Source organism: Peromyscus californicus, unplaced genomic scaffold, assembly GCF_007827085.1.
Source record: "Peromyscus californicus insignis strain IS unplaced genomic scaffold, ASM782708v3 Scaffold_13__1_contigs__length_99412109, whole genome shotgun sequence".
NCBI classification, from domain to species: domain Eukaryota; kingdom Metazoa; phylum Chordata; class Mammalia; order Rodentia; family Cricetidae; genus Peromyscus; species Peromyscus californicus.
Window position 1 is genome coordinate 66119930 of NW_026294424.1, and position 26453 is coordinate 66146382.

Sequence of the window (26453 nt, forward strand, 5' to 3'; positions counted from 1 at the left end):
GCAAAAGAAAGCAGAACAAGAAAGAAGAAAGAAAAAAACAAATCTCTTTGTGGAAGCTGCGGTGTGGCCCAGGGAGTCGCACACACATTTTACCCTTTAGTCCTTCGTCTTCATTTGCAAGTGTTTATTGTCACAAGTCATCAGTCTGATTCCAGGCCTCAGGCCTCTGTCACACCATCGACAATTGACTCTCGCTGGGACTCCCCACAGACTTCTCCGCGTCCTGGAGGTCCTGCAGCTTTGGATCTGTAGGCTCGTCCCCTTCTCATGCTCCAACAGTGCATAGATGAGGGGGATGTTGGGGTGGGCCAACTCACAGAGCTGGTCCTGAGCCTGGGTGTCAGCTGAACTGGTCAGCCTGCCAGCTCTCCCCATTCCTCCCCACCCCCTACACACACACACACACACACACACACACACACACACACACACATGCACACACACACACACTTGGCCAGCCCATCCAACATAGCCTGTTCTCCTGCTCTCAAGCCCTCAGTCCAGCTCACTCACACTCACACCACCAGGGCCAGCTCCACTGTTTTGCCCAGGTGAGGTGCAGAGCCCTCTCTCCCAATTGCTGTAGGGGCCATGCACGCGAGAGGGGAAGGTGGAGTCAGCTCCAGCACTCCTGTTCTCACACCCTCAGGGCTGGCTCACCTACATGCCCCTGACAACAGAGAACTATCCCTGTCTCTCTGGCTGCAGCACGTGGGAAAACAGGCCCTGCATCCCGCCTGAGCAGTACACTAGAGCTGACCCTGTTGGTGGCGACACAGGCGAGCCAGCCCTGAGGGTATGAGAGTAGGAGAGCTGACCCCGCACCCCTCATCTGCTGTGTCATGACATGGGTGAGGGAAAGATCCCCTCTCCCCTCACCCCTTGCTACTTGTGGCAGGTGAGGGAGTTGGTCCCAGGACCACCAGAGTGGGAGAACTAGCCCTGCCCCTCACCAGCTGCAGCACACAGGAGAGTGGGCCTTGCCACCCACCAGGGCACGACACTAGAGCTAGCCTATCTTTTTTTTTTTTTAACTCACAGATGAAGCTAAAGCCCAGTCTTGAACCTCTGCCTTGCCATCCTTTCACGTGTCTAACCTGAACCATCACCAGCATCCTAGCCAGTCACAGTCCTCTCCCTAGAGGAGTTGTAAGGGACTGCATCATTCCTTACCTCAAGCTTTTGACCAAACATCCATCAGCAGTCCAAGGTAAACATCGGCTTGAGATTGGAGTTATCTCTAGGCCAGATAAGACTCAAAGCATCCTTTCACCCTGATGTTGACAGTGCTTCTCAGGAGCCAGACTTAAGCAATGAGTGCAGCCCTCATTCCTATCCTACCACATGAAGAAGAGGAGGAGGAGGAGGAGGAGGAGGAGGAGGAAGAGGAGGAGGAGGAGAATAAGGAGGTTGTTAGTTATTTGGCGACACTCTTACCCTGCCAGGAAATGTCACGAAACACGACAGAATCCACTAACAAGAGTTTTATTAAGAAAAGAGAGACAGACAAGTGTGTTCAGGCCTGCGGAAGAGACACGTGTGTGGAGAAGAAGGAAGCTGGGAATATGGAGCAGGCTTATGAAGGCATGCACAGGTCCATGTGGCTACTCCACGCATGCGCGTAGATCACATGGTTGCGTTGTGCACTCTTACGCAACCATGCAAAGCCACGGGGTCCTGGTCACGCGAGACGCCTTGACCCGGAAATGGCTATTTTGACCTGGAACTAGCTAGGCAGAAGTGTTTAGGTCCACTGGACATGCCCAACCATGGGGGTGTGTTGTGAATCTATCAAAGGTGTTGTGGAATATTTAACTATGTAAAGATGTGCTACATTTATTTATGATGTGGAATATTACTTTGACTGTGTAAAGGTGTGTTACATTTGTTTATGCTGCATTTGTTTAATGATGTAAGGATGTGTGTTTAGTTATGTAAAGATGCATTGCATTTGTTTCACTTTGCCTGCCTAAGACTTGATTGACCTAATAAAAAGCTGACTGGCCAATAGCTAGGCAGGAGAGGGATAGGTGGGGCTGGAAGGCTGAGGGAATAAATAGGAGAAGGAATATAGGCTCAGGAGAGAGGTAATGAAGAGAATGAGGAAAAAAGAAAGGGAGACGCCTGGGGCCAGACAGACAGACACAGAAGAAGCAGGAAAAGTAGGACATACAGAAAGAAAAGGTTAAAAAGCCCCAAGGCAAAAGGTAGATAAAGAGAAACAGGTTAACTTAAGTTAAAAGAGCTAGGCCAAGCATTCATAACTAATAAGAAGTCTCCATGTCATGATTTGGGAGCTGGCCCAAGAGAAAAAGCCTGGTATGAGGAGGAGGAGGAGGAGGAGGAGAAGAGGAATGGTAATGACTTGTTTCAGACAGAAACCTGGTTACACATATTACACACATATGATGTGCCCACTTGAGGACCAAGACATTTCCTCTATTGTGAAGACACATGTGCTTGCTGATACTGAAGGCGTAAGCAAAATTAGAAGGGATGTAGGACTGAAAAGACATAGTGTACAGGTTAAAAGATTGGCTCCTCCTCCTCCTCCTCTTCCTCCTCCTCCTCTTCCTTCTCCTCTTCTCCCTCCTCCTCCTCCTTCTCCCTCTCACCTCCCATCTATAATGCTAGCCATAGAACCCAGGTCTTATATTCACTAAACAAGCACCCTGCCACTGAGTTAAAGCCTTAGTAATCTGCATTTCCAAGAAGCTTCTTCCTGGCCCATAGAACATTCAGGTCTCATTTTCTGATGTGATACTTGCCCTAGTTAATCATCCAACAGCATTGCACTTGTCCATTTTTCTTAGTCAGACAGAAAAGGAAGTGCGGTGGCATTCCTGCTGAGCTGCACCTGGCCTGGCTCCAGAGAGTAGCACCTAGCTCCAATCCATCTTTTGTTTAGCAAACACCTTTTGTTTCCCTTGTTGCCCTCTAAGTGAATCCTGTCTTGGAGTTTCCCAAGGATACACAGGCCTATGTAAAACTTGATTCAGGAAACCCGTGGTTCCTAACAAATTGAGGAATTTGCACTTGGCATTGTGTTGTTGGGAGCCCCTTTCAGGTTATTTTGAATATATGGAAATTAACTGGCTAAACTGTATCAGAGAGAAATAAAACTGCCCTAGGGAAGGGTTAGTGCTTCAGTCCTTTGAGGCTGGACCCCCCTGTAGCCACGATAGGCTAAATTCATTCTTAAGATGCCTCTGTGTCTTCATTCCACGGACCCGCGTGAACCCACACACTCGTGTAGCGACCACACAGCTACAAGGAAGATAACAGCCATTGTCAAGTCTTAATACTCTGAAAACTGCTTAAATGTAACCTTAAAAGATTCCTACATCATCTTGTGATGTCAATAAACATTGCAATACTTGTGTGCACATATATTGCCTTGTCATAAAATCTGATTTATTATGCTTCTATCAGTAAGAAGTTTCCCTCAATCACCCTTCCAGACTTACATTACCACAAAGGCGAGTATCCTTAAAGTGACCTGAAGCTCTGCAAGACACGATTAGTCACCCAATATATCACATTTACTCCGGTTTTGTAAATCAATTTCACTTTATTGCATTCTAATTCTTCATAAAACTCTATCTCAAACACAGTGTACACAGTTACACTGAATACATGTGACTCCTCAACAATGCAAGTGGGTTGAGAGTGAGAGATACTGATTCAATTTTACAAAAATTATTACAGAAAAGGTACATCTGTGGGAAAATACCAGATCCTGACACAGACATGATAATCAGTTCACATCCTTGCACACTACCCATTGTGAAAATCCCAGGGGCAGACGATTCTTTAATTGTAGTACTGCACAATGGATTTATGTCATCCACCACATACATTTTCCCGACAGAAACATTTTTCAGATGAATCTTTTTTCTTCTGGTGTTTAGTCTCTGGTCAAGTGCTCAATAAGATTCTGAGATGTGCATGTTTCTGCTGATGTCCTGCTTTTCACTCTGTGGGCTCGCTTTCTCCTCCGGGTTCCTCAAGAGCTGAAAATTCTGTTTCGATAAGTGGTTTCAGAAATTTCTCGACCTTGGTTAGCCTTTGCTTGAGTTTCTGCTGCATGGACTCGTATTCAGCCAAGATGCGGGCAAATCGTGTTTGCAGGAGGTCAACGGACCCCTCCATTCGCGTGACCTTCTCTTCCAGGTCTTTAGGGTCACTGCCCAGATTCGCAATGTTTATATCCAGTAGACCATCTTTCATTAAGATCTGCCTCCCTTTCTCCTCCAGCATAGTTTTGGCATCCGGGTACTCCGTAAGAGCTTCCATGAGGTCATCCTTTGAGAGGCAGAACAGGTCGGAGTACCCAATGCTTTTAATGTTGGCTGTTCTTCGGTTCCCAGCCTTGCTGCCTTTGATATTCAGGATGCTGATCTCGCCGAAGTAGCTGCCATCACTCAACACCACAAACTGTGTGATTCCGTCATCAGCCACCACAGCAAGTTTGCCTTCTTTGATGATGTACATCTCTCGCCCAATGTCCCCTTTCTTACATATGTAATCCCCAGGACTGTACACCTGGGGCTGGAGTTTCAACACCAGCTCCACCAGGAGACCGGCTTCACAGTCGGCAAAGATGCGAACCTTTTTTAGCGTGTCTAAGTGGACGTTGATGGCGATTTCTGCCCTCAGTTTGTCAGGTAGGTATCTCAAGACTTCTTTCTCATCCACTGTTTTTTTGTTGGTCCACAGGTAGTCAAACCATTTAATAACCCTCTTTTCCATATCTTTGCTCACATTTCGGAAATTCATGTATTGTTTGATAGCATCGACTCTTGCTTGGAATTCCGCCCGAGCTGCATTCATATTGGAAATCATGGAACCTATGTTACCGACAATGGTGGCAAAAATTAAGACTCCAATTAAGAAGTCAACCACCACAAAGACGTACTCAGAATCCAGCACAGGAGGTGGAGTCTCACCAATGGTTGTCAAGGTCAGTGTAGACCAATAAAGGCTGTAGACATACTTTCTAGCCAAACGGCCAAACTCAGGATCATTAACATCAGGATAGACCCATGTGTCATTCCCAAACCCAATAGCCTTCGAGATGGAGTAGTACACACAGGCATTCCAGTGGATAATAATGACAATGTACATGACGAGGTTTGAGATCCTGAAGATGTTGGGATAGTTGGTCCTCGTTTCTGTCCGCTGGAAGAACTCAAACATACGCGAGATCCTTAACAGCCGGTTTAATCTAATCTCTGGGTAGTTCCACCCCATCTTGAAATACAGCAGATCCGTTGGTACCACTGACAGAACATCAAGTTTAAACTGCAAGTTTTCTTTGTACTTCTCTATGAGTTTCAGCTTGTCTTTCACCAGCAATCCCTGTTCCAGATAACCTGTAATAAAGAGAGAAAAGCCAGGCTGTTTCTACTTGTTACACCACTGGGATTTTTTTCTATAGTAACTCTTAATCAGCTTCGTTTAGGGCAACGTCAGACTACTTTTCAATAATATATCTTAGTTATACAATAACCCCTAAGACCAAACCTACATGTGGTTATAGAAGAGTCTGTTGTAGAAATAGAAAGATGATACTTTTTAGTGTAAAAGTTATATAGAGATAGATAAGTAAGTAGGTAGATAGAGTGATTGATTAATTGATTGACTGATATCTGATTTTACCCACCCAGGTAAAGTCACTTCTCTGATGAATTACATTCATATTCTGCAGTACTATAATAAGTTACACATTTGGTTCCTGTCCTCAGTTTCTGGCACACCACTATTAAAGTCCTTATGGTTTCCCGAGAAACCAAAGTGCTGGCTGTATCTTTTGTTCTGATATTTGGTTTTGGCCTTAGCTCCTGATGCAGAACTCCAGAGTGTTTTGAAGTCCTTGGGTGGTAAGAGTGTCTTTGTTCTATGAGGCAACTCTTGGTAGGCTCCTAGATGGGGCTGGTCACCAAAAATATATGTTTACAAGCTTGATATTTTCAACCTACATCCCTGCTTCCTCCAGGAGGAGAGGTGCTGGAGAGGAACTTGATATTCTGTTACCACTATATGATAAAGCCTTCCATAAAAATCATTGATTTTGGTGATGAGAGAGCAGATGTAGGGTGTTAGAAGGATGTCATAACCCAATTCCGTGAGGACAAAAGCTCCTGCTCTCAAGCCCTTCCACATTTGTGCTCTATACCTCTGCATCTGCCTGTTCATCTATACCTTTTATCACATCCTTTATTAGTAGAATAAACTAACAAATGTGTTTTTTTTTTTTTTTGGTTCAGTGAGCCATGCTAGCAAATAGCTGATCCTGAGGAGGGATTGTGGGAACCCTAATGTATAGCTATTTGATCAGAAACACAAGCTGGGTTGTGTGCCTGACATCTGAAGTCAAGAAGAGCCTTATGAGACCCAGCCTGTGGGGTCTCACTAACTCTAGTTGGCTTCAGAACCGATTAAATTGTAGCTAGTGTTACAGATGGTTTATAACTCAGGCTACTCCTTGGCAGAATCCTAGGCCTGCTCTTGGAAGTGTGGGTACCTGCCCTGTTATCTCACTGTTTTGTGTCATGCTTTTCACCTTCAGTGTGAAATATAAATGTCTCCTCAGACTGCATTTTCACTTCTTCCTCTTGTCCCACAGGCTGTCCTTAATCACCTAGGTTCTTCTCTTCCGTGCTGTTACTGTGGGCCTTGTGTTTAGAAGCCTTGTACGAGGAAGAGAGGTTTTTCTTCTCCTATTGGGGCTACTAAGGCTGCAAGGAAGCTCTGGCAACTGAGCACTGCACTGACATTTAGGAGCAATATAGTCAGACTTTCTCTGTCCCATCAGCCAGCTCCCAAATGACCACACAGAGCCTTCTTCTTAATTATACAATGTCAACCAATAGCTTAGGCTTATTACTGACTAGCTCTGACAACTTAAATGAACCTATTTTTATCAATCTACATGTTGCCACGTGACTCATGGCATTTACCTGTCCCCTTGCATGTCTTGCTTTTCTCCATCTGGTTGGCGACTCCACCCTCCTTCTTCTTCCCAGAGTTCTCTCAGTCTGGCTCTCCTGCCCATACCCCCTCCTGCCTAGCTATTGACCATTTGGCTCTTTCTTAAACCAATGAGAGCAACACATCTTCACAGTGTACAAAAAGACTATTCCACACTAGAGAAACCTTTTACTGACTCTCAGAGCCTTCTATGCTGTGTGTAATGGCAGCATTTACAGTGGGGAGCAGTGTAGAAATAATAAGCTTTACACCTGCTTACTAAACACACTGTAAGTAGAGAGGTAGTGGATGGTACTCCCTACTTAATGATACACCACCATGAACTACAAAGTTTATATTCCTATAAAATCTCCATTAAGACTCTTCTGGAAAACAATGACATTTTTCTTTGTGCCTTTTAAAGTATCACCATATAAGGCAGCAATTGCCCTTTACCTACAGAGATTGACTAAATATTTCTGTTCTTTATTCTTCTGCCTGGCATAAACCCAATGAATAGAATAATGGAGGAAAACCACTAATCCACACTCAAAAGGTTACTAAGGGGGCTGGAGAGATGGCTCAGAGGATAGGAGCACTGGCTGCTCTCCTAGAGGACCTGAGTTCAATCCTCAGCACCCACATGGCAGCTCACAACAGTCTGTAACTCCAAGCCTAGGGGGATCTGACACCATCTTCTGGCCTTCTCAGGCACTGTATGTAAATGTTGCACAGACATACCAAACACCCATATACATAAAATAAAATGAAGGTTAAAAAAATTAAGGTGGCCTAGCAACATCTTTCTAGATCAGCTGGAGTGGCCTAAGCCAATGAGTGGGAACATGTCACTCATGTTTTCAACTTAGGTTGTGAGTTTACCTTGAAGAATAGTTGGGTGTGGAAATTTCATCATATGGTAGAGAAAAAAGCAAGAAATTTCAGAAGACCCAAAGTAGATCATACATACCTGTCCTTGTTCGTACGAACATATCAACAAGGTAGACTATGTCCGATACATAATCAAAAATGAGCCAGTATTCTAGGTAATCAGACTGGAGTTCATCAAAACATGCTCTATAAAAGAAAGAAATGTATAAATAAAATGATATGGAGACTAATTGAAATAAAAGGCCCCTTTGTCTATATTTTTTCATGATGAGACATGCAACATGCTAAGGGTCTTTAGAACACGTTTAGTCAATCACAGTTTTTCAAAATCCTTCCTTTCATGGTTATGATTCATTTCCTCACACTTCTGAATTTTATCATCTTTTCCATCAGTACAAGCTGGGTTTGTATAGACATCAGTTAAGAATTAACTGGGCGTGGTTGCACACGCCTTTAATCCCAGCACTCGGGAAGCAGAGGAGGAGGAGGATCTTTAAGTTCGAGGCCAGCCTGCTCTACAGAGAGAGTTCCAGGACAGCCAGAGCTACACAGAGAGACCACCTCAAAAACCACCACCAACCACAAAGAATAAATTATTTCAGCTGGGAAGATACTCCCATCGGTAAGGTGCTTGCTATGCAAGAATGAGGATCTGAATTCAATCTTCAGAACCCACGTTAACAACAGCAACATCCACAACAAACCAGACATGTTGGCACGTGCTTGTCATCCTAGCTCTGGGAGAGCAGAGAGGAGCATACCTCCACATCTCACTGTCCAGCCAACCTAGTTTATTGGCAAGTTCCAGGTCAGTGAGAGACCCTATCTCAAAATACAAGGTAGAGAGCATCCTGAAGACATGCAAGGCTGACTTCTGGCTTCCACACATATATGCACAAATGTGCCTGTGCACCCTCACACACATACCCCACATATATGCATAAAATAATAAATGGCAGCTTCAAGCTAAAGTCAAACCTCACTGGGTGCAATTCATTGACCACATTGTTTGTATTCCCTATCTGGACCCAAAAAGTTTCAGGAAAAATGTTCCTTCTCTTGAATAACTGAGATGTTTCTAAAAGAATACCAGCTCTTTCATTGTTTTCCATTATGGACAATATTTTTTTCTGATAGCCCAAGAAATATAGTTTCTCCCAATATCCAAATTCCATGATCGAACAATCAGAAGTTTGAAAGAATGCTTCTACTCCTCTTCCCATCCCCACCCCGTCCCAGGACTGTATGCCCAAGCACATTGTGAATCAATGACATCCTGACCTCAGGGAAACACACTGAGAACAATTCAGCCACTTCCCCCAACATGTGGTGGAGAAAAGAAGTTTTCCCCACAGCGCCCTAGGTCAAAGTATGTTGGCGGTAGATGTCTAAGTGTTTTGATATCCATAGAAAAAATATATGTAAACCTTGCAATAATCATCGTCCAGTTGTACATCACAGGTAAAGTGATGCAAAACAGCCAGTTGTAGTATGTGTTTCCTGAAGGATCAATAACCACAACTTCTTTCTTCTCCCTAGCAACAAGTAGAAATAAAGAGGAAAAATTATTAAGAAACAAGAATATTAAATATGGTTATATCCATCAACCATGTAAGAGAAGAAGGATCCTCTTGACTTAAAAAGATTAGCTCAATAATTATATTCACCATAAAAAAAAACTGGTTAGTTAGTGAGGGGTGAATAAACTGTGAAATCACCAGTCCCATATTGAACCATATGTTAGGGTTTTATGAAAGTTCTGTATTTACTACAGTGATGCGGTCAGTTCTACACCCCAACCACTGAGTGCAAATAACAACATAAAATACTGGACACTATAGATTTTCCAGCAGTCCTTTGTAAGGTTAAAGGTGATAGAATGGTGACTTTGCCGTCAATTCCCTTCTCTGGAGCCAAGTGACCATGAACTGCACTGTTTGGGGAAGGAGTGTAACTCAGTGACTCATCTGTAGAGAAACATGGACCTGCAACACAATTTAATATAGCACTCTCTCAGATGTTTTCAGGAGTGGTCTTTGAGAGAGGCAGTAGAGGGCATAAAGAATAAAGGAATAAAGCCCATGATCAAATAGACGTTTTTGAAATGCTCTGGTACCAAGCCTATATCTTTGAAGGATTTTTTTCCCTTATACAAGCTTCAGCAACTTTCTGAACAGGCACAAACAATTGAATTACTTTTTGATAGGTTGCTTTATATAAATAAGTTCAGAGAACAAGTTCTCTTTGATTACTTTTTTTCTTTAAAAGTTTTGCAGATGTGACTTTGCCTTACTCTTGTGAAATTCTGGATTTCAGTTGTCTGCTTGAAAAGGAGTTCCTCAAGGGCCAGCGTTTGGAATGGACTTGTGCTGCTGTCAAAAGCATCGTGGCTCTGGGACACTTGTCAGACAGTGACTGCTCCAAATGTTAATGCGATCATCAAGTTTTTATTGGGGTCTTTACAGACTGACGCGCTCCTAGGTACCCAGCGACCATTAACCTGACTGTTTAGCGGCAAGTTTTTCCTTGTGATGCTTTTGTGAGTGAGGATTCGCCAACACAGCAAAAATCCTTATTTAGAAAATTCATACGTGCTAATTTTAGGGAACCTAGAAGAAAGTTTCCAATCTCTTTTGATAACAACTTATATAAAATGTTTGTTCTTAAGTATTTAAGAACATTTGTCTTTCCCCGGGGCTCTTTCTAGAAAGCTTTTTCTATGCTTTGGGAAATTTTACCTATGTCTAAAACCCATTACAAGTTCATGTCTGTTTTTAATGCCAGTAAAAAAATATATTTACTCTTCTTTCTTATCTTTGCTTTTCTCCTCCTTCTTTTTCTTCTCTTTTTCCTTTTCCTTCTTCTTTTTCTTCTCTGGGTCCTTCTTACTTTCATTTTTATCATCTGCCTTGCTGGAAAAGTTGTGGATGTATTGTTACCATATGCAAATAACACACAGGCAAGAAAAAAAAACACTAAACAAAACATATAAGAACATTCATGCAAAGAATGCCTTACCTCTTCTTTTCCTTCTTCTTTTTCTTTTTTTCTTTTGGGTCCCTAAAGAAAAATAGCATCTGTCACACAGGCACATTACTCCACTGCATTTCTTTCTACTTTCCTCTCCACTGAGCAAGGATTCTCAGCCTTGCCGTCAAAGTCCTACACCATGGCACTAAAAGGGTGGCCGAAATCAAACAGGCATCCAGGCACATAAACCGAACATGCCCAGGTTAACAGAAAACAAAAGCTGAAAAGGACAAAGTAAGTAAATTATGTAAAAAACAAAATTCATTTAAGAACTGACAGTCTCTGAATGAGTATACTTCCAGACTTCATGATCATCTTGTTGATAGCATTTTTTTCATGAGTAGTAAAAAGCTCTGTGGTCATTCAGTCACGTCATGAGGTTGGACAGTAATCCAGACTATGATCAAGTAGGAGATCTGAGATGTGACATGAACCACAGGGAACAAGTAAGCTGCTGAGAAGGTGGATAAGCACACCCCATGTCACTTACCACCGTCAGCACCCACCCTTCATGGCCTGCCTATAGCTACGGATGGTGCTTTTTTAGGAGTAGCTGTCGGAGCACAGATCATGAATGGTTCGGGTTGGCATCCCCAAGTAGGCTATGTCTAAACTATGAAACTATCTGCAGGTGGCCTGCAAACACAGTGGTGTGGTTAATCTCCCCCGTGACACAGCTTCAAGTACCATTCAGTCACTCACTTTCTATGGGAAAAAAAAAAATATGGCTAACTTAAGAATACATGAAGACTCACAAAGGCCTTAACTGGTTGGTTAAGGATCTACATGGAAAAAAAAAATGAATGATCAGGCAGAGTAATTCTGGAGAAAGACAGACTAATAGACTCATGGGCACAACATTTGAAAATCTTTGTATCCTATGTCAGAAAACAACCAAGTAGACTGAACGATTCAGCTAGCTGATGAATCCAGCCTCTTTTGTGGCATCACCACCAGTGCTGGTACAATGTAGGTATAAATGCAACCTCCATGGCAACAAAAATAAAGGACATCTTTGGGCCCAGTACATGGCCTCCTGCTCACTATGGCTGATGTTGAAGCCTTTCAATTACAGAACATTTGACATGTAGGTAGCACTGCTATTATAATGTAACTCCCATGCTTAGCTCTCAAGAAAAGTAGTCACTTGATGACAAATTAACTTCATTGGATCCTTGCCAACAGAGAAAGGACATCAAATATTGTGATACTAACTGATTTATATTGTGGTATATATTGCTTTTTTGACACAAACTTGACCAGTATCATTGTTTAGGGGTTTCTAAAGTATGACCCACCTATACAGAATACTATGCAGCATCACTTCAGGTCTACTTTATAGAAAAAGAAATGTGGCACTGGATACTGTCTTAGTTAGGGTTACTATTGCTTTGATGAAACACTATGACCAAAAGCAAGATAGGGAGAAAAGGGTTTATTTAGCTCACACTTCCACATCACTGTTCATCACCAAAGGAAGTCAAGACAGGAACTCAGGCAGGGCAGGAGCCTAGAGGCAGGAGCTGATGCAGAAGCCATGGAGGGGTGCTGCTTACTGGCTTACTCGTCATGGTTTGCTCAGCTTGCTTTCTTATAGAACCCAGGACCACGAACCCAGTAATGGTACCACCCACAATGGACTCGGCCCTCCCTCAACAATCACTAAATAAGAAAATACTCTACAGGCCAATCTTATGGAGGCATTTTCTCAACTGAGGCTCCCTCCTTTCCAGTGACTCCAGCTTGTGTCAAGTTGACATAAAATTGGCCAACACAGATACTGAATTTGGAATCCAATGGTGTTATCATATGCTGCTCCATTCAGAAGTGTCTGACATGTTACAGGTATGGAGCGAGCTTCAGAAGGCACCACTGAAATGCTGCCATGCAGTGCAGACTCCTTGAAGATGAGTTACTATCGTCCCGGATACTGTATGCATGAGAAAAGAATGGTCATTAGGTGGTGCTCTACACCTACACGTGAACAGAATGCACAGGCCTAGCAACCAAGGTACTTAATTAGGGTACTTTACATAGGGAAAGTACACTTCCCATCCCTGCACATCTAGGATTTGTGGTTCTAGAGGTCCTCATTTGACAAGAGAGCTTCTATACTTCTGCCAAAGAGCACAGTTACAGTCCCATTAAACATTAATCTATGATTACTCCTGCCACTTTGGACTCCTCATTCCAAGAAACCAATTGGCGGAGAAAGAATCACCAGACTGGAAAGTTTATGATGCTGATCATCAAAAGTAGGTATGCTGCTGTTATGCAATGAAAAGGTAGGAAAGTATCTGACAAGCACACGCTCCATTATGGTATCTTTTGGAATTCCCCAGCCCATCTTTGATAATGAATGGACAAGTCTAGTAGCCACGTCCGAAGGAAGGCATGGTGACCAACTCAATGTCTGCATTTCCCTAGACTGGAAGAAGTTCTGCACAATGATGAGAGGGCTCTAGAATGAATAAAAGTAGATAAGGAGTTTTTGTGCAAACCTCAAAAGCATCTAAAGTTTTCAGAGAACTTTGTGCATCCCATTGATCTTCCTCTTACAAGTTTCAACAGGACAAAAGAACATCCAGAACCCTGGGAGAGGGCAGCCCCATAATTTTCTATCTAAAAGAGTGGATCTAAGCAGGGCACAGATGGGTTGTGAGGCTAGTTCCGTAGGTTTCAGGTATTCATTCTCCACACAGCAAGACTTTATTGTTGACAACTCCGTTTCTCCTATCCCTTGGAAGGAAGGCCTGGAACAAGGAAACTACCATTTTAAAATTTATCTCCCAGCTTTCTAGGGCTGCTCTTATGGAATGACTGTGTGTGACTGCAAAGGCACAGTTCTGTTACCTAAGTATGACACAAATTTGAAAGCACATCTGGGCACCAAAACTCCCTAAGAGCAAACCTATTCTCTGAAATCAACATCTCCCTCTGCCCAATTAATTCTGCCATCCCTGACTCCCTTCTAGATGTCACTCCAAAGGGCACATCCCTTAAATATCTGCACACAGACCTCTGTCTCAGAGGCTGTCTCCTGAAGACTGTGACCCAAGGTTCATTGGCTCAGTGTTTCATGACTTTTGACGTCTGTTCTGTCCTAAGGAAGGGCAGTTGCATATACAACATAGATCTTTTGAAAAACATATTCAAGTAAATGAATAAGGTATATACATGTTACTTTTTAATAGGGAGCAGCTGCAGTTTCAAGATATAAATTAGCAAACAGAAATGATAGAATGTCATCTCTATTAAATTAGTTCAAGCGCTGAATATTAGCTATATCTCAAAATCAGATTCTGCTAGTTTTATTTACTTGCTTTCATTTTCTTCCATAGATGTACTTACTGGTCTTTGTTGCTGCTGTTGTTAACATTGAAAAGAGCCATAGTACCTGGCAAGTACTGCTCCCTGGAAAAGGAAAAACATACAGTGAGAACACAATGGCTACCATGCTCATAGTAAGCAAACTGCTTTAAAACACAAATGACTTACAGTTTTCTGCTCACTTCATAACATCATCCAGATTACTATGTAAAAAATACAGAACTTCTGTGAAGCACAGCTTGCCAGAAACTAGTGCATTGAACCAAAGTGGCTAGTAAATGACGATTGGTCAAGGTTCGTACCAAAAATTAGTAACGTCTTTGGCCTTGAGTGAACTAAGATGGGATGGCACTGGTTTCCACCAAAAGACCCCAGGTAGTCAGAGAAGATAGAAAGAGGGGGAACAAATACTTTAAAGAAATACAGTGAAAAACTATAGTTAATCACAGGAAGAAATAAAGAGAGAGAAAAAGATAACAAAGGGTAAAATACATTGTGTAGGATTGGAACTACTGATTCATACTATACCACACCCCTTCAACCTTGAATGGCTTCAGGGTCTGTATTTGAACATGACTGCTATGGACATTCTCCTATAGACATTACATTTTTCTAATCTCACACTATATTTCCTGGGAGCAGGCTCTACCAGATATCACAGTTTAGAGAATAATAGCCCACCCTCTTTTATGTAGTTGCTCCAGGACCCTGAAGGATGAATTCAAAAGAAGTAGGAAATCAAGGGAATGTGGAAAGCCAGACCCACCCAAGACTTTCTAAGAGGCCCTCATGATAAGACAAAGGGAACTTTAGTTCTCTGGCATTGTCCAGGAACAGACTTGGCAAGGCCAGTCTGAGACTGGAGCCAGTGCCTCAAAGGAGATTGTGGTTTCTGAAGACCCAACTCTGCCCCCTGGGTTGGATTATCAGTCCTGAGGCATCTGTGTCTGAGGTATCCCGTGTTCTCTTTGCCAACATTGTCTGACTTAGCTCTCTGCTGTCCTTGGCCATTTTCTTCCTGCAAATAGTACATATAATGTACTATTTAATAAACTTGCTTGGCACAAGTCATCAGCTTATGCAAGACCACCTAGTCCCAGTTATTGCTTTTGTCTTCTCTATTTCTCCATCATTATTTCTAATCCCAGGTCCTTCTACTTGACATCTAGCTATTCAGGACCCTTATTCCTGCAGGTTCAGGTTAAGGGAGGTAATGGGACAAGTTTCTGAGGAATAGGCGTTAGTCTTAGAGAACATGATGGGGCATATCTATGCCTGGGAACCCTGTGGCCATGAGTAATTAGACATCAGCAGTTTTCCAAGAGAGGGCAAAGGTAAAGAACAGAAATAGCAAGGTACTCATGAGATCTTGCATAGTATCTCACTGACAAGAGCATTTGCCAAGCCACTCTGTAGAAGGAGCAGAAGGCTTTTCATTCAAGTGATATTTAAAAGACGCAGACTGGAGGGTAGATGACCCTGCTCACCTCTGGGATGGTCCTCGCCTTCTGTGTGAGCTGTTCCTAACGAAAGAGTCCTCACTCTCGGGTTCAGACAGAGAGGCATTGTCGTCATCAGAAAAGGAGCTGCCGTCCAAAGGGAAGCAGAGGTGAATAGGATTCATGGTTTAACCAGCTCAGAGGAGTGCCCTCCCCCATCACTTTCTACCCCTCTTCAGACTAACCCACAGCATATTGAATTAGAATGAGGGAGGAGCATGGCATTCTATGGACTGTGTGCCCAGTGAAGGCTAGGAATATACTCTCTAGAGCTTCCACATCGCTGTTGTTTGATGTACTGGTCAATATCAACGTTTATCCAATAGGAAGTGTCGTACCTAATTTTAGGTTATTTTATACGTGTGAATGAACTGCCACTTCCTGATATTTCCTTCCATTAAAAGAAAATTCCATGACTCACACATATTCCATCCACTTATTGGTAACTATTTTAAATTTTACTATTAAATTATATTATTAGATTTCATATTCTATGTACTTTTCACATTTATGTATAGCAATGTCATCTATTTAGAGTTTATACTTCCCATAGGGGAAGGGTATTTATGAGTAAAGAACTATTTGTCATAGTCATTTAATAGGTACTTCCATAAACTAGCCACCACAATATTCTTCATGTGGTAGACAAGTTATGCTGTTCCAAAGTATAAATAAATTCTACCAAATTAAAGAGATTATAGACTTATGGGGACAAATTACACAGCTAAATTGAAATCAAACCTAGATAAGTTTAAAAACAAAAAAAGGTGCTTGTATTAAAACTCATGAGAAGGTGTGTAGATTCACCTGCATGCTCCATTCTCCATGCGTCGGATTTCCTTTTCAATGGCTGGTACAATCACATTGGGAACATTTACAAAGGAGTGCCATGTATTGATAATGTTTGTCTTCATGGTTAGTTTAATATCTGAGAAGAAACAAAACTCGTCAATGAGAAGACTTGCTTACATTTACATGTATAACCCCACTTCATGCTACAGGGGTCAAGAGAAAGTAAACAAGAAGTCAGTAACCAACAGAACTCTCTATAGAGCAGGAACACATGTTCAAGCCGTGGGTTTTCAACTGAGCCCCGCTGTTCCACACTTCTGTGTCTTTGCACATGCACCCCTGGAACTGAGTCTAGGCAGGTGTTACCCATCTCTCAAGTCCAATGCAAGGACTCCTCACCCTCAAGAAAACAAATCACATCCCCCCTTCTCTGCTTACAGCAATGCACACACATGGGAATAAATCTCTCATATGCTAAACCATCATGCATTCCATCTTCAGAGCAACACTGTAACCTTTGTCACAATGGCGAGCATGCTTGGCATATAATAGACATTCAAGAAACAGCTACTCATTGAACAAATCCTGTTTTGTTTTCTGTGGTGGGGACATGTTATTGCTGTTTCTTTGGTGTTGTGAATAGAACCTAGGGCCTTCTACCTGTTAGACATGCTCTCTAACACTGAAGGGTTTTTTTTTGTTTTTTGGTTTTTTTTTTAAAGATTTATTTATTTATTATGTATACAGCATGTATGACTGCAGGCCAGAAGAGGGCACCAGATCTCATTACAGATGGTCGTGAGCCACCATGTGGTTGCTGGGAATTGAACTCAGGACCTCTGGAAGAGCAGTCAGTGCTCTTAACCTCTGAGCCATCTCTCCAGCCCCTAACACTGAGTTTTATTTCCAGCCCCAAATCTTGTTCTTACATTTTAAAAGCTATACTCACATAACTTTTCCTCAGAAGTTATTAACATTTGGTGAAATTACAATGATTTTTGAAACAGTTGTTTGTGGTGATATTTTATTTGTGCTGAAATGTGGTGATATTTTATTTGTGCTGAAATGCGGTGACTTCATTTGTATGTTAATAAATAATAATAATAAAATAATAAAAAATAAATAATAAAGTGATTTTATTTGTATGTTAATAAATAAAGCTTGCCTGGAGATCAGGGGGGAAAGGCCAGCCATTTTAAGTAAACAAGAAGTCAGGTAGCACATGCCCTTAATCCCTTAGTAGGCAGGATCTCTGTGTGTTCAAGGCCACAGCCAAGCATGATGACACACGCCTTTAATCCCAGTACCAAACATAAAGACCTGGAGGTCTGTACAGACAGACAGTGACAGAGCTGCGTAGGAAGAGAAAGTGAGGTAGCTTGGCTAAGAGAGCCAATGAAAGGCATATAAAGCCTGGGTAGACAGGAAGCCAATGCATTTGGAAGCTGCAGAGTTAGTGAGGTAAGGTTGGCTGGTGGCTTTCTCTGATCTCTCTAAGGCTTTAACCCAAATTTCTGGCTCTGTGTTTTTTATTTTAATAAGGCCATTTAGAAATTAGTCTACAGTTCTTGGGGTGTTGAATACAGCAAATGACCCACAACATCCAATCCTCTCCCTTTATGATGTGCTGGTGTGATCCATAAAGACAGAATGAACTAAAAATACCTGCATTTCCCAGATTCCTGTGCAGTTTAGAATCTCAGGGTCTTTGAGAATAGACAGTCATATATGCATCTATGATACTTGGAAAGCAGAATTGAGATAAAATAACAACAACGACAAAAACCAACAACAACCAGCAAGGATAGGCAAGGGGACCACTGGATTTTAAGGCAGAAATCCCTGGCCAGTCAGTCACCAGTCCTCTGGGTCCTAAGAACAGGGCATTTAGTTTATACTGGGGGGATATAGCAAGAGCGAGGAGGCTCTCAGATTAAAAATCACTGCAGTATAAGTGGTTCCCTGAGCTCTGGCTCACAATTTAGGGGACACGTTCCTGTATGACAGCTCCAGTGACAACTTTTTTACTAACCCCCTGGACGACAGAAGGAGAAGCTCCTCTGCAGGCCGGGTCTGGGATGCTGTTTACGAACCATGATTGGAGCTCAGTCTGGAGCCTATTACCCCAAGCTTTGCAATGACCATTAGGTCCCCCAATTATGGTAAGAAGAAGAGAGGAGAAGAGGGGGTGCAGGGAAGAACTGGTGTGCCATTTAGTTTTTAAAAATGAGCGACTTTTTTTCTTGACTGTCAGCACACGGAATGCTGTAAAACACGGTGACAATGAGAGTAAGGGAAGAGATTAGATGGAGAGGCTATAAAAGGAAAGCAAGCAGGAAGGTGGAGAAGTGGGAGAGGAAGAGAAAGGCTGGGGCATTATCAGGATTTTATTATCTGGAGAGAATATAAGAGTAACGTTGGGTCTGGGGAGAGGGCTCGGTAGGTAGGTAAAGTACTTGCCGTGAGGACCCGACTTAGACTCCTGGAACCCAATGCCAGGCAGATTTGGAATCTGTCTGCAATCCCAGAACTTGGGAGGCAGAGACAGGATCCCCTGGCAACTGGCTAGCTAGACTGGCCAAATTAATGAGCTCTGGGTTCAGGAGAGGGACTCTGCCTCGATATAGAAGATGGAAAGGGATCAAGGAAGGAACCTGCCATCAACCTTCGGTCTCCACATGCATGTTCAGCCATGCATGTACACACATATATACACATGTTAACATGCATACACACACCACATACATAGACATAATAAAATAGAATATTAATGGCCAAACTTTTCGGCTGTGGTTTGAAGATGTGTATAATATTTTCCATAATTTACTTCAAAGTTTTCAACTAGTCTAAACTTTCAAGACAATGAGAATATTTCCTCCTAAAATGCATTCATAGGTAGTTATTGAAGGACCAAAAATCATTACAAAGTATGTCCCAAGTTCACAAGTGTGATAGTTTGAATGTAATTGCCCCCATAATCTCAATAGGGAGTGGTACTATTAAGAGATGTGGCTTTGTTGGAGTGGGTGTGGCCTTGTTGGAGGCAGTGTGTCACTGTGGGGTGGGCTTTGAGGTTTCCTATGCTCAGGATACCACCCAGTGTGTCCCAGTCGACTTCCTGTTGCCTTCTGATCAAGATGTAGCCAGCACCACATCAACCTGCATGCCACCATGCTGCCCTCCATGATGATAATGGACGGAACCTCTGCAACTCAATTAAATGTTTTCCTTTTAAGAGTTGCTATGGTCGTGGTGTCTCTTCACAGCAGTAGAAACCTTAATTAAAGTAACAAGCATGAGAAGAGATTTAAAGAAAGGTGAAGTTGGACCAGCAGATGGCTCGGTGGTGCTTTCCATGTAACCATGAGGACCTGAGTTTGATCCCCAGAATCCACATAATGCTGTGTGTGGTGATGCATGCCTACAATCCCAAATGCGGATAAGGCAGAGACAGCAGGATCCTGGGGGCTCTCTCGTCAGCTAGACTTAGGTCCAGATTCAATGAGTGGAGAGTAATGGAGGAAGACCTCCATGTCAACCTCTAGCCTCCACACATGCACACACTCACACCTCCCATGCACACGCATGTACACACATATGCACTAAGCACACACACAACTAAAGATAACAGTGATGCAAAAACATCCCTTTCATCATCTTAGGAATGTTCTGTCAGCTGTAGAACTGATCTCTCTGGACAAAAATCATATTGAGGTTTCTAAAATCTAGAAACCTTGATCAACTTTGGTCAGTGTACTGGGCAGGCATGTTTACATTTATGATCATGCTGCTCCCATAACATGAATTCTTTTTCAATTTTGATTTTGTGTGTGTGTGTGTGTGTGTGTGTGTGTGTGTGTGTGTGTGTGTGTGTGTGTGTGTGTGTCTGTATTGGTGAAATTATTAAGGCCACTCCACGTAGTTAAAAGGGAGGTTTATTTTGTGGGGTAACTTACAAGTGAAGGGATAGGCTACAGGGTCTGGGAAAGGTGTAGCGCAGTCCAGCAGTGTTCTCTGGAGAACTCTGCTCAGTCTACCTCCAGCATCCAGGGTCCAGGAACCAAGCAAGCTCCCCCATCCAGATCTCTGGTCTTCAGGGTTCCTCTCTCGGCTCCGTCTAGTAGGCGTGACAGTTACCAAAGCCTCAAAGGGGGTGGTATTTCCAGGTCAAAGCTGGAACAGCTACCCACTACATCCTTGAGTGTACGTATGTGTGTCTGAGTGTACGTATATGCACTATATGTGTGCAGGAACATGCACAGGTCCGAAGTGGATAGGATACCCTGGAACTGGAGTTACAGACAATTGTGAGCTGCCATGTGGGTGCTGGAACCTGAACCCAGGTCCTCTGGAAGAGCAAAAAGTACTCTTAACTACTGAGCACCTCTCCAGTCCCATGTAACATGAGTTCTTCATTGTTTTCTAAAAAAGAATCCTATTCGCCAATCAAAAACCAGTTCCTTTATCCCCTGTGATGACTTCAGCAATTTTTGGGGAGAAGAATTCATCACACATCTTTGTTCCCATAATTCTCTATGTCTACCTCTTAATACACAGGTACAGAGGTGCCTAGCCTCTTGGCAGTGTGCACTTTTTGGGAAAGTTTATCCAAAATCGTCAAGCATAATATTTAGCATATACTAAAGCTTTTAAAAATTTGAATGTATCAGTCCTGAGACAAGTCCTGTGTACTAAAACGTACTTCATTATTTTAATTTTCAGTGAAAATGTAAATTATGAAACAGGAGTCACAATTTGTATTTATTTTTTATGATTTAAAGAAAATTACATGTTTGCAACTGGACCCAATGCAGAGATCAATGGGTATGGGGGAGCCTAGCCCCACTGGCTACATATACATCACAGCTCCTGCATCTATGGCTCAGAGGACATCATGGAAGAGGAGGTGGAAAGATTTTTGAGAGGCAGGATACCAGGAAGTCTGCTGTGAGATAGTCTCTCCTGGAAAGGACTGCGTAAAGACAGCTGTACGATAGCAATATCAGTGGACATGTAAACACGGAAGGGGGAGATTTTCATGGTGCCTCCCATCCCCAGACAAAGATCTACAGGAACTATTGGCTGCTGGGAGAAGGAGAACCAGCCTCTTCCAGAGGTGAGCCCCCTTATTAGTTGTTCAATGTACAGTGGTCAGCCTTGAAACCATGTATCCACAAACAACAAAATAGACTATGAAGTTCTATCTACACACCACACACACACACACACACACACACACACACACACACACACACACCCCAAATATAATCAAAGATAAAGAGGTTATCAACTTGAGGGGCGTGGGAGGAGGGATTCAAGGGAAGACAACGGGGAGGAGCTGGAGGGAGGAAGTGATGTAATTCTATTTCAATTAAAAATCTTTTGAAAATGTAAATATGTTGAAAGGTCTGCCTTTGTATGTGTGTCCTCATGAGTTTATGTACAACATGGACACGCAGGTGCCTGCGGAATCCAGAGGTCATCCAATCCCTCGGAACAGGAGCCACAGGTCGTTGTGAGCCATCTGGTGCGGTTCTGGGAACCAAACCTGGGTCGTCTGCAAGAACAGCAAGTGCTCTTAACTGCTGGGCCAATTCCTCTAATCTCTATGTTAATTTTTATTACAGAAATTACACCACTTGCTGCGACAGAATTATCTTGATTACTTATTAAGAAGCTAAAACCACAAAGGAGAAATTTGGGGTGGCCAATAAACAAAGACTGTGTCCTGGAACACAGTGCTGGGATGGTGAAACCTGGACTCCCAGCAGATCCTAACAGGTCCAATCCTAGGCCCGCCTTTAAAAGGCTCTCTGGAACAGCTTGAATTTTAAAGGAAATACTTGGTCCACGTCCAACAGAATTCTGTTCTAGCTGGCATCACTCATGGCTGGTGGTTGTGTTCTTGGCCCACAAGCCTACCTTGGCATTGGGCAATCTATAATAGTGTGGGACTACCCACACACTGAGTTGTTTTGGTCTTGATGAGCTGCAGGCTGGGTGTGGTACAGATTGGTAGATTTGCGGCGTCGATGTGTCATACAGGAACCTGAAGCTGCTCCACCCATGGTAACTGTCCCCAGAGCCTTGCTTGTAGTGTCAACTCACAAGCACGTTACTATGAACACATTATCGGAGCCACCCTGGTCCCGGAGGGTGGCTATGGCAACAGATAACTCTTTCTAGGTATTCTGCTCATTCTTCCTGAACGCACAAGCCAAGCCTAGCACAGAGCTAACTTAGAAAGCCTAGGATACCCAATCCTTTAAGCTCAAACAAAGTCATGTGCAAGCAAGAACCTTCACCTCGCTTACTGAAGTTCCAGAAACTAACCAGGTAACAGTCAGTGCTGGGGAACTCTCAGAAAGAGAATTCCAAATAACCATTTTTTTTTTAAGAAAATTCAATGAGTTTGAGGCAAACATTGAAAAATAATATTCCAATATTCTGAGAAAATTCAGAGATGGAAACAGTTTTTAAAAATCAAAATCTTGAGTTTCAGAATATCCTGTGTTGGGATTAAAATTGCAACAAAAAGTACCCTTTGGAGGTGGTTTAGCTACTTTCCTCATCGTTGTGATAAAACAGCTGACAAGAAGCAACTTAAGGGAGGGAGGGACTTGCTTGGCTGTGGAGGACAGGCTGGCCCTCCTCCTCCGGAAGCAGAGTAGGACAAACGCTAGTGTGATGCAGCTCGCTTCCTCCCTTCCATTCAGCCTGGGACTCCAGTCCATGGGACAGTACTACTCATATTCAGAATGGGTCTTCCCTACTCTGTTAAAGACTGGCTGAAGCCGAGCACACCCCTTTAATCCCAGTACTCGGGGAGGCAGAGTGGATCTCCGAGTTTGAGGCCAGCCTGGTCTACAGAGCAAGTTCCAGGACAGCCTGGGCTGTTACATAGAGAAGCCCTGTCTTGAAAAACAAAACCAGAAAGAAAATACTTGCTGAAAAGACTCATAGACATACAGAGAGGTGTGTCTCCACAGTGATTCTGAGTCCTACTTATGTTAACAATGGCAATTAACTATCATAGGGGGCTAGATCAAACTGAAGAAAGAATTTATGACCTCAAAGATAGACTCTAAAATGTACAATTGGAGGAGAAAAGAACAAAAGGAAATCAATAACACTTATGAGTTCCTTTAGGGTTGTATTAAAAGAACAAATATTTGGACTGTTGGGGTTCAAGGACTTGAGAATAGTAAGGGAGTAGAAGTCTTATTCAAAGAAATACTAACAGAAACCTTCTTGCATGTAGGTACCAGCATCAGGACGGTCAGCTAAACCTATGCTAGGATATATTATAATCAAGCTGTCAACAATGAAAGATAAAAAGAAGATGCTCAGGCCTGCAAAGGAAAATACAAGACCACATGCAGGGCTGCCTCAGATTAGCTGACAGCAGACTTCTCAAGAGGAACATTCTAGGCCAGGAAAAGACTAGGATGAGATTTTCATAGTGCTAAAAGAAAAACCCAGATATGAAGCAAATAGTAATATAGAGTAAGAGACTCCAGTGCAATAATAGCTTTATGCGATACAATAACCATCAACACACGCAACCATAACAGTTGTATACAAAACAACAAGAGTATACAAGACAGTAATAACTGTAATGGTAATAGACAAATCACGACAACAACAGAGAAACAGCAGCGTTACGTTGTACCCTAAACAGGCAACCAACAAAGACATAGCAAAATTAGATTTTACCTAAGACCCTAACTTCTAGCTCTCATAGTATCCAAAGATGCTACACAAGCTTCCCAGGAAGAAAGTAATCAGCTCTACCCATCTGTGCAGCCTACAGACCACAAAATGACAAGTCCAGCAAAGTATATCCAATGATGCAATAATGGCACTTTTATCTTGGGGCAACCAACAACTGTCTATGCTTAAAGCCCACCCAATAGGAGAGAGTTCATGCCTGATACTGTAAACCAGAAATTCATGGCTAGAGAGCTCATAGATTCTAGACTATTGCATTTTCTTAAACCAATATAATTCCTAACTATATTCTAAATACATATCCTTGTACCCACAGATAGGTGTAGCTTTTCTCTCTCATTAAAGAAGCACTTTAGACTCCACTTGAGGGTAACACAACTGCATGTTGAGTCACAAAATTTTGGCAACACTGAAAAGATTCTCAGTGTGAGACAAAAAAAAGTTAGTTCAAAATCCAAAGTGTTAATGAATGTGAGGTACTTCTGGCAGCCCGGTTGCTTTGCGAGGCCTCAACTGAAGCCTGGGTTCCTAATACACAGCACGCTCTGTCTGTGCAGCACAAGCCATCACATCACACGGCCAACAAATAATACCTGAAAGACCTCAGTGCAGATTCAAGACTACCGTTTGCTCTGAATTACAGTGTTTTTACTGTACATGTAAAGTTTTCTGCAGAACAGAACATAATGGTTTAGCTACAGGAAAAAAATAACTTTTCTACAGTTATTCCTCAGCATGTATTAAACTAACATATCTTTAGATCATGTCAGAATACTTGGTTATTTTGGTTCTTTTTTTTTGTAATTCTTGCTTGCATTTCTGACTTCAGTTTCATTTTATATAAAAAGAATCATTAAATGACTTCTGGCTTGGAGTTAGAACAGGATTTCCAACAATTTCTCAAATAGCCCAAAACATACTTGTGCCATTTTGTGCTAAGTATTTATTGAAAGTGATGTTCTCAGCACTAACAATTATATAATCAAAATATCGATTAACTCTGAAAAACACATTGTACAACCTGAAATATCAAATATTCAGTAAGGATTTAATTCTATATATAAAATAAATGTTAGTGTGCAAATTAGCTTTACTCTCTAATAGATAATAAAATTATATGTATGCCAAAGAATTGCTTGAAAATAAATTTCTTCCTGACCTAAATATTTGATTCACGTGCCCATTTTATAAACCTATATATTTAGAGGAAGTTGCATGAAATTTTCTCACGGGTTACAAGTAGAAATGACTAAGAAGCCCTGGCCCAGGAGCCCTTATCCATTGTTGATGAGCATAAATGAGTTCAGCCACTATAGAGATCAGCTTGGCACTTTCTTAGAAAAAGAGAAATAGAACTACCATGTGGCCCAGATATACCACTCCTGGAAGTATACCCAAAGGACTCTACATCCTGCTACAGAAATACTTGCACATCCACATTGATTGACACTGTGTTCACAATAGCTGGGAAATGGAATTATTCTCAACGTCCATCAGCCAATGGAAGGACAATGAAAATGTGGCACATAAGATATTTTATTCAGCTCTAAAGGTAAATGAAACTATGGAAAACACACTGGGTACGGTAGCCTAGGCTCAGGAAGTCAATGCCTCATACTAGCTCTCATAGGCGGATGAGAGCTTTGAATATTTAAATTTCCGTGTTTGTCTTGGAATGCCTGTAGAGACCTGAAGTCCAGAAAGAAGCCATGATGGATTAGGGAGCTTTTCAGAGAGATGAGGATAGTAGACACATGTTCAATGAAAATAGAAAGAGGGAGTACTGGGGTGGCAGTGCTAACGGATGTGGAGGCAGGAGGATGGGCTGGAGAAACGGTGGAGGGAAGAGTAAGCAAAACTAAGAACATACGAAGAAGTCATATGAAAACCTACTGCTTTATAAGCTAATTAAAAATATAATTTTTATAGTATATGTGTTGCCGAAGCGAGCACTAAAAATATAACTTTTGAAAGCATTTGAACGGAAGTCCCCGACATGAGTGAATGATGCTCCTCCCAGTAGCCACGTTATTTACCGAAAGCAGCAATGCTAGTTTGAGGTACCTTCCTTTGATCTCTCAGTCAAGGAGGCCCCAAAACAATGTGGTTTATTGACACTGCTCTTCGTTGACCACAAGGACTAGACTGTAAATCTTTCATAACACATACTTTGGATTCGGACATAGAAAGATCGTGCTGAAGCTGAAC

The 26453-nt window shown here is 42.3% G+C and overlaps 1 protein-coding gene across 1 annotated transcript in view; it reads right to left on the reverse strand.

Annotated features, from left to right (window-relative positions):
* Nucleotides 1-3579: 3579 nt before the first annotated feature.
* Cnga1 (cyclic nucleotide gated channel subunit alpha 1) overlaps nucleotides 3580-26453 on the reverse strand; it is a 41456-nt gene continuing 18582 nt past the window's right edge. The window contains exons 2-9 of the mRNA XM_052735909.1: nucleotides 16530-16650; nucleotides 15711-15809; nucleotides 14245-14307; nucleotides 10882-10923; nucleotides 10665-10775; nucleotides 9291-9398; nucleotides 7943-8049; nucleotides 3580-5375 (exon numbers count right to left, since the gene is read on the reverse strand). Of these exons, the coding sequence (XP_052591869.1) occupies nucleotides 3973-5375; nucleotides 7943-8049; nucleotides 9291-9398; nucleotides 10665-10775; nucleotides 10882-10923; nucleotides 14245-14307; nucleotides 15711-15809; nucleotides 16530-16636 (2040 nt within the window). The 5' untranslated portion in view covers nucleotides 16637-16650 and the 3' untranslated portion in view covers nucleotides 3580-3972. The remainder of the gene's footprint in view (nucleotides 5376-7942; nucleotides 8050-9290; nucleotides 9399-10664; nucleotides 10776-10881; nucleotides 10924-14244; nucleotides 14308-15710; nucleotides 15810-16529; nucleotides 16651-26453) is intronic.